We start from the raw sequence: 8380 nt of genomic DNA, 5'->3' as shown, positions 1-8380 counted from the left end.
TATGGGGCCTATGGCCCCCTTCTCCTGCCCTGTGTCGAGGCATGCGGGCAGCGTCGAGGAGTGGCTGCCGCAAGGGTGCGGCCTGGGCGGCCTCACCTGACGAATCCCCCACCGTCGCGGGCAGCTCCGCGCCATTCTCCCGAAGCAGCTCCACCGCCGCGGTGTGCAGCTGGCACGCGGCAATGACGATGGGCGGCTGGCTGCAGCAGGGCCAGGGCAAGCAAGGCAGGCAGGCGGCGTGTCAAGGTGGGAGTGGGTGGGCGTGGGGCGGCGACGGCGGAACGCAACCGTCCGCGCGCGGCGGCGGCGGGTCCAGGGCGGCGGGGCGCGCGCCAGGACGGCTTGCCTGAGCAGAGAGCGTCCGTGGTAGCCCAAGGCTCCCGCATGGACCTGCAGTTTCTCCGAAAGAGCCACCGGCGGTGTTTCCGTGCTCAGAAGCCAAGGCCTCGCATCGCTGGCGAGCAGCTCTTGCAGTATCGAAGGTTTTCCTCCGTAAGCCGCCAGAATTGCCGCGCTCCGCAGCAGGCTGACGTCCTGCTGGCCCACCAGCAGTTGCCGCAGCTGCGCGGGCTGGTCTGCTATCACAGCGTCGAAGAGAAGCGACCGCGCGGCCATCGCGCCGAAAAAACTGGCGCTGGCGCTGGGCTGCAAGAGCCTCATGAAGGGCGGCGCCGCACAGCACACAGCGTGCCGCCCGCTGCCGCCACGCGTTCGAGCTGGACATGGGTTGAACTACCTTTGTACGGTCCCACGGGCAATCGTGGAACAATAAATGAGCGTAGAGCATGATATCGACAGCTTGGCGGGTCAGCTTGACAGCTCCCTTCCGTCTACTGTTGCGCTGAGGCGGCGGCCTGCGGCTGCAGCACCACGTGCACCCACTCATCGATCAGCGTGTGGCTGCCATACCACAGGCGCGGCTGGCGGGCGGACGCCCCTGCCGCCACCGCCGCCGCCGCTGCCGCCTCGCCGTCATCTGCACAACACAGGACAGCGAGCGGGCCTGGCTGTTGGAGCGACACCAGGGCTGGGCTGCGGCACACCACCACCACCGCATTGCACCCACCAGCCTGCAGCTGCTCTGCCGCCCGCCTCACCTGTGCTTTCTTCCACGCTCTCCAGCGCCCGCCCATCCTCCGCACCCAGCGGGCTGTGGTAGCAGCCATCCATCGTGATCTGCAGGGCCCCCTCCAAGTGCGCTGCGCAGCACGCCGGCCAGGGCAGGGCCAGAGAGAGTCGGGAGGCGGCGATTCGGCTACGACGGCGCTGCCGTGAGCGCCCTTCGGGCGGTGCAGCTGAACCATGGCATTGCCACCACACCCCTGCTCGGCGCCGCTCACCCGACGGCACCGGCACCACGCCGTCGCCCCAGGCGGTCGCGTCCCCGCAGACCTGCTTGTAGCCGGCCCCCACCACGCGCTGCTGCCAGGTGCCGGGCCCCAGCAGCGGCGCGCCCTGGATGAACTTGCCTGCACGCGGGCACCGGGTGGCAGGCGGCGGGCAGGGCAAGGCTGGCATTGGCGCAGCAGGCATGCAGCGCACTGCGGCAGTCGCACATGGACATAAGGGCACAGGTCACAACCCTGCGCCCCATCCCAGTCACCCGCTCGGCCCAGCCACCTGCCGCTGCTGCTGGGACCCCGCTCACCCGCCACCGTCACGTACTGCACGTCGCTGTGGAAAGCGCCGGGGGCTGCTTGGTTCACCCAGGTGAGGATGCCGCGGGTCTGGGGGACAGGAGCGTGGGGAGGAAGACGGGTGTGAGCGCAGGGAGAGACGCTAGGCCACCTTCTCTTCCTTCCCGCCGCGCCGCCTACCTGGTCAATCACGCCCTCGGGCGGCTGCAGCTGCGGGGACCCCAGGCTCACAAATTGGTCGATGCCGGTGCGGTCAAAGTCAAGCATGAAGAGCCTGCGAGGTGCGGGGCAAGGAACACCGCAGATCAGGCCAGAAGAGCAGCCGCGGCTTATGAAGACGCATGGAATGGGGCTGGATGCAGCTGCAGGTGCAGGCAGCGAGGGCCCCGCCAGCGGCGCCTGCACACACCTGCCCAGCCAGCCGCCCGCGCTGTGGCACAGGAGCGTCATGGGCGCCCCGTCTGTGGCCCGCTTCGCCGCCTCTGCCGCCTGCTCCACCCGCCCAAGGTACCAGTCCACTGCGGCAGTGCAGAGACAGGCCACGGCCTCGCTGATCCCCCCCTCTCTACTCCACTGCTAGCTGCCAACAGGGGCACAGGCAGAGAGGAGAGAGCGCGAGGTTTCTCAAGCAGGCCCCTGGGCCCACACACAGCCCGCACCTGTGGGCCGCGGCTTGAGCGTGCCCGCCCAGTACTCTCGGTAGCGCAGGCCTGATGCGTTGCGGGCCCTGCAGCCACCCGCAAGCACACAGGGCATGCGGGAAGGTCGGGGCTTGCCATTCTGGCGGCGTCGGCGGCGCATCCGCACCTCGCCAGCCAGTCGTGGCGGCTCACCAGTCTAGCCGGCTCACGGGCGCCACCTCCACGTGCAGTCCTCGCTGCTGCAGCTGGTCCACAAGCCCGCTGTAATCTTTGGAGTTGTTGCCCAGCCCCGGCAGGATGACCACGCTGCGGCTGGGTGTAGGCGCATCCGCCGACGCCACAGTAGGCAGGCGGCGGCACCGCTGCCGTGGCGGCACTGCATGGGGAGGACACACAGCGTCGGATAGCAACCACGGATGGCTGCATTGTGGTTTGTGCGCGCGATCGAGGCTTGCCTGCGGCCTTAAAGCGGCTGTGGGAGACCTGCATTGCAGCAGCTTCAATCACTCCCAGGCGATTGGCTGGTGAGAGTGGTTGACGGCAGCACGTCGGGGATGGTGCTACAAGCCTCCATTGGGGCATTTGTGCACATGCACACATTTGCCACGTAGGACACAAGCGCCTACATGTAGCTACACTGCCAGAATGGGTTGGGAACAGAACATTATCAGCTGCCAGTTACAGGACACGTCGCTGGAGCATCCAGCCTGCTGGGCACAGCCCTCTAGCTGTTGCGACGCATGTCTGAGCACAGCGGGGCTTTGCGGGTGGAGGCAGGCGCTGATCGGCTGGCCTAAATTGTGGAGCTTATTGCTGCGCCTTGGATCGCTTGCCATGCGGCTGGTGGCAAAGGTTGGCATCTGGGCCGTTGGCCAGGAGCCTGCCCGCCTCGCTGCCTGCACCCGCATCGAACCGAATTGTACCTGGCCCGCATGGCGGGCCGCGCGGCGCAGGCAGGGGGCGGGGTGCCTTCTCGCTGCCGCCGCCGGCGCCACCCGCCACCCGCCAGCAGATGCAACTGCCGCCACGCCACTCTCCCGCCTCCGTGCATGCCCTGCCTCATGCCGCGCTGGCCCGCCCCCTCCCTGATGGGCAGGTGCGCGTGGAGCACACAGACCTGGGCGGCAGCTTTGTGCGGCCGCAGAGCGGCAAGGATGTGCAGGTGGACCTGGTGCACTGCGAGCAGCGGGGCGTGGTGCTCACCATCGGCCTCAAGCCGCGCCCGGTGAGCTGCCTGGCATGACGAAAAAACAAGCAGCCCGCGCAGGGAGCTCCTGGGCGGAGGCTCCACTGCCTGTTGCTTGCATAATGAGTTCGTCCTCCAGCCCCGCCCCTGCCGAGTGCTGCCGTCCCTCACGCCTGCAGCTGGTGCTGCCGGTGGCGCCGCCCGTGGCGCTGTACGGCGGGCGGGTGCAGGAGGGGCAGCTGGGCCTCAAGTTCCTGCGGGTCAAGCAGAACCCGTGGGATACCGGTGAGGCATGCGGCAGCAAGTCTAGGGAGCCATGCTGCCTGGAGCCTCTCTGTGCACGCAGGGATGGGATCCAGCCGGGCAGGGCAGCATGCTTTGGCAAAGCAGCGCGTGTTCCACCACCCAGCCCCTGTAAGAGCGCTGCCCACATCCTGCAGTGTCCAAGTGTGTCCAGCTCAGCATCGTGTGTGAGGACAGCGAGGCGCTGACCCAGCTGCGCGACCGCATCAACCGCGTGCTGCTCAAGCGCGCCGGCGCCGGCGCCGGGACCAGCGCCGCCTCGGCCGCCTCTGGCAAGCAGCAGCAGGGCGGGTGCGGGGCGCCGCGGCCCGGCCGCCGCCCGCTGGCGCCCCGCTCCCTCAACACGCTGTCGGAGGTGCAGGCGCCCAGCACCACCGTCGTCAGCCTGCGCAGCGGCCCCGCGCCCTCGGCCAGCGGCTTCTCCCTGGGGCCCTCCAGCAGCCGCCAGGCGCTGGCCAGCAGCGTGGAGAGCGGCGCTGCGGAGGAGGAGGAGCTTGGGGCGCTGTCGGAGGAGCAGCAGCGCGCGCTGCAGCTGGTGCGCGGCGGGCGCAGCATCTTCTTCACAGGTGGGGCCAGCCGGCTGGCTGGTTGGGGCGGGGGCGGGAGGCGGCGGCTTGCTGGCCGGGGTGGGGCGGGAGGTGGTGGGTGGCGCTGCAGCTGGCCTGTCCAATGCCGTCATGTGCAGCGCGCGCTAGCACCTGGTGGCCTCCCCGCTGTGCTGTGCCCGCTGTGCTCAGCCTGCCTGCTGCGCCCGCCCCCGCGCTGGCGTGCAGGCTGCGCCGGCACCGGCAAGTCGCTGCTGCTGCGCCACATCCTGCGCAGCCTGCCGCGGGGCACCACCTTTGTGACGGGCACCACGGGCCTGGCAGCCTGCCACCTGGGAGGCACCACCATTAACACCTACGCCGGCATCGGGCGGGCAGAGGGCAGCCTGGGTGGGTGGGCCCCTGCGTGCTGCCCACATGCCTGCCTCCTGGGCAAGCCCGCGCTGTGCCCTGCCCTGGCCTCCTTGGCTTGCCTCCCCAGCCTGCCTGTGAGGCCCTGCCTGCCTGCCCGCCTGCCTCACCCTCCTCCCACCTGGCACCCCCGCAGACCAGCTGGTGCGCCAGGCCAGCCGCGGCGAGTCGCTGCAGCGGTGGCGAGCCACCACCCACCTCATCATCGACGAGGAAAGTGCAGGCCCGCCTCAGCCTCCTGTTGCTCGCTCTGCTGGCCTGCCCTGCCCTGCACCCGTTTTGATGGCCCGCAGCTCCGATGGGGAGCCTCTATTCCTCTGCCAGACGTGCATGTGCCTAATGTTTGTCCTGCAACTGGGATACGTGCAGGTGTCGATGATGGATGGGCGGCTGTTTGACACGCTCGAGGCTGTGGCGCGCACCGTGCGGGGCAGCAGCGCGCCCTTTGGCGGCATCCAGGTGGGCGCGAGGTGGCGGTGGCGGCGTCAGGCACGTCGGCATGGGTCGAGCTGCGGCAAGCAGGCGCCCAGTCGGGGGCGGCAGGCGCATGGGCGCGGCGTGTATGACATGTGTGCTCTGATGAGCGGATCCCCTCCCAACACACCCCCTGCCCTCCCCCGCCCTCCCCCTGTCGCCAGCTCATCCTGTCCGGAGACTTCCACCAGCTGCCTCCCGTGGCCAAGGAAGGCGCGGCCGCGCGGCGCTTCTGCTTCGAGGCGGCGGCGTGGGGGCGGTGCATCCACGAGTGCTGCTTCCTGTCCAAGGTCTTCCGCCAGGTCAGCAACCCGGTGACGCTGAGCTTGCTTTCATCATATGCCTCTCCTTTGCAGCATCCCAAGCCTCATCTACGTTTGGCGCCATCCCCGATCTGCCGGCCACAGCATGCCCCAGCTCCTGCCGTCTCAATCCTGGCCTCTGCCAGCGCTCGCTCTTCCTGTGCCTCCACCCACCCACCCACGCACCAGCCCCCACCCCACATGCTGCAGTCTGATGTCAAGTTTGTGGAGCTGCTGGCCAAGATCCGGGCGGGCTGCTGCCCCCAGGACAAGCTGGCCCAGCTGCTGCGGGTGAGGGTCGGGTCGCCCCCAGGCGCAGCCGCAGCGCTGCGCCTGCAGCTGGCCACCTCCCTGCCACGATTGGGAGCACATGTGCTGTGCTGTGCCGCGCTCGATTCCTGCCGGTGTGGCACTGCCATTCCGAGCGCTGCCTGGCCTGTGCCCGCGCGTGCAGACGTGCCAGCGCCCGCTTCCGGTTGATGACGGCATCCTCCCCACCAAGCTGTACACACACAGGTGGGGGAAGCAGGTGGTGGCAAGAAGGTGACAGGCATTTTTGGGGGCTTCTGTGCAGCTGCAGGCCGCCTAGCGGCTGTTCTGTGGAGTGGGCCCTTGGTCAATGGCTGTGCCGTGCTGCTGCTGGGTGGTGGCGGGTGCCTGCAGGGAGGATGTCGACGCCATCAACTCCCAGCAGCTGAGGGCGCTGCCCTCCGAGGCGCACAAGTTTGTGGCTCAGGTGTGTTGGGAAGAAAGTATCGCGTGGCTGCTGCCGCACAGCGACGTGGCTGGTTGGCCGGGGTCGATGCGCCCCCGCCTTGCCTGCCGGCAGCACAGCCTGGGCAGCGGCCCCGCTCTTGCTGTGGCAGCTCCGAGCACGCCGGCCTGTTACCCCTCCGGTATGTGGCGCAGGATGTGGGGTCATCGGATGTGCTGGCTGCCGCCTGCCCCGCCCGCCGCAGTCTGGAGCTCAAGGTGAAGAGGGGGCCTGCAAAGCTCTCCGCAGCAATGCAGTGCAGCCAAGTACCGTGCCTGGAGTGCCAGTGCGTTGGTTGCTGCGTCTGGGTGTGTGCCTGTACCTGCGCGCCGGCTTTCCTGCTGCTTTCTTCCTGTTCCGTGTGCTGCCAGGTGGGCGCCCAGGTGATGCTGATCCGCAACGTGAGCCACCGGCAGGGCCTGGTGAACGGCGCGCGGGGCGTGGTGGAGCGCTTCAGCGACAGCCAGGGCATGCCGGTGGTGCGCTTTGCCAGCGGCAGGGTGGTCACCGTGGGGCGCGAGCGCTGGACCATCGCCGCTGGTGAGCTGCTCTGCGCCTGGCCTGGTCTGGGACTGATGCGGCTGCGGCCGCCAGACGCGTGCTGCCCTGGAGGCCTGGCCATGAAGCAGCGGCATGACACGCTGGCGGACCTGCTGCTCTCTCGCCTACAGGCGGGCGCGTGACCGCGCAGCGGGTGCAGTTGCCTCTGGACCTTGCCTGGGCCATGTCTGTGCACAAGAGCCAGGGAATGACGCTGGACAGGTGCGGAGCACGGGCGAGCAAGGCTGACGGCTGCACAGCCACAGAAGAGGACGTGCACCCATGTGTGCGAGTGAGGCTGTCTTGCTGGGCTGGTACCTCATGCCTGCCAGCGTGTGCGCCTGCGGCCCTGGGCTGCAGGGTGGAGGTCAGCCTGGAGCGGGCGTTTGAGCCTGGCATGGCGTACGTGGCGCTGAGCCGCGTGAAGGCGCTGGAGGGGCTGCGCATCATGGGCAGCATCGCGCCGCAGGCGCTGCGCGCAGGTGAGCAGGGTGGTGGGCAGATCTTGGGGCAGCCTGGTGGTGGGAAGGGAGCCCTGGCAGGTGGTGCTGCTGCCTCATGTGGACCTGCAGACTGGGTTGCTGTGGCTGACGATGTTCAGAGCTGCGGCCACATGCCCCTCCTCGCCTATCTGCCTGTCCTGATGCTACCGCCTGGCTGCCTGGCTGCCCGGCTGCAGACCAGAAGGTGGTGGCCTTCTACACCAAGCTGCGGCAGCGCCAGCTGGCGGCGCTGGGCCTCGACCCCTCGCAGTTCAAAACCATCTAATGAGCCGGGCTAGGCAGCCGATGGCAGTTGGGAGCCAATCACAGTTTTGCAGCACGGCTCGGAACCTTCCTCGTTTTTTTGTATTCGCAGCTCACTACCAGCTGTCGCATTGACACTGACTGCCGATGGCCGATCAGCGGCCTGACCCACCAACCAACAACTGACTGCTGACCACACTGCGGCACACATGTGCTTCATATCCCCCTGTATTTCCATTCATCATTCAGGACTGTTTATTGATTATTATTCTCTGTCCGTCATCGTTTCTCTGCTTCTACCAATTCCTTGCTGCAAAGCATAACATAGCATCAGTCCAGCCTGGGCGCCGCTGAGCGCCTGGGCGGGGATTGAGCATGTCCTTGGTCCATGGCAGTTGACGGTTGGGGACTGCATTGCGTCTGAAGGTTGCGATCGCAAGCGGTGAATGGGTGCATCACAGTCCATAGAGTCCCTGCCAGCAACGGCGCGATCACCGCCGTTGCGGCAGCCCTGAGGAGGTAAGGGGCAGGGCCCTGAGCCTCATCTGAGTCTTGGCAGCGCACGGGAGCTTTGGGAGAGCAAGAGGCACGGTGCATTGCTGCCATGTCACCGACTTTCTACCTTGCTGATTCCCCACTTGCGTGCTCCCCCTTGCCCACGGTCCTTCCAAGGCGTGCTCCTCTGCCACTTCCAAGGCGGGACAGAAGCACCTCACTTTGTGCGTTTGCTGGCAGCGCTGGCTGTAGCTGGGCTACTGTGAACCCCAACGAACAGACTTTGCGGCAGCTGCACTGGACTAGCAGCACAGAGCCCAGCAGCCCCCCGTCGCAATCTGGCGGC

The 8380-nt window shown here is 67.8% G+C and overlaps 2 protein-coding genes across 2 annotated transcripts in view; both read right to left on the bottom strand.

The window, feature by feature from the left end:
* The window catches only part of CHLNCDRAFT_143693 (hypothetical protein), a gene marked incomplete at both ends in the record, with an annotated part of 3172 nt that extends 2557 nt beyond the window's left edge, over positions 1–615 (bottom strand). The window contains 2 exons of the mRNA XM_005849060.1: positions 102–196; positions 532–615. Of these exons, the coding sequence (XP_005849122.1) occupies positions 102–196; positions 532–615 (179 nt within the window). The remainder of the gene's footprint in view (positions 1–101; positions 197–531) is intronic.
* A 215-nt stretch (positions 616–830) lies between these two features.
* CHLNCDRAFT_21429 (hypothetical protein) lies at positions 831–2589 on the bottom strand (the record flags this gene model as incomplete). Its single annotated transcript, XM_005849059.1, has 8 exons — positions 831–920; positions 1114–1199; positions 1341–1464; positions 1557–1727; positions 1818–1911; positions 2047–2155; positions 2297–2364; positions 2471–2589. Coding segments are annotated over 8 exons (861 nt in total), but the record flags the coding sequence as incomplete, so codon positions are not given.
* Positions 2590–8380: the final 5791 nt, after the last annotated feature.

Source organism: Chlorella variabilis, assembly GCF_000147415.1.
Source record: "Chlorella variabilis unplaced genomic scaffold CHLNCscaffold_6, whole genome shotgun sequence".
NCBI classification, from domain to species: Eukaryota; Viridiplantae; Chlorophyta; class Trebouxiophyceae; order Chlorellales; family Chlorellaceae; genus Chlorella; species Chlorella variabilis.
This window is presented reverse-complemented; position numbering and strand designations above follow the sequence as displayed.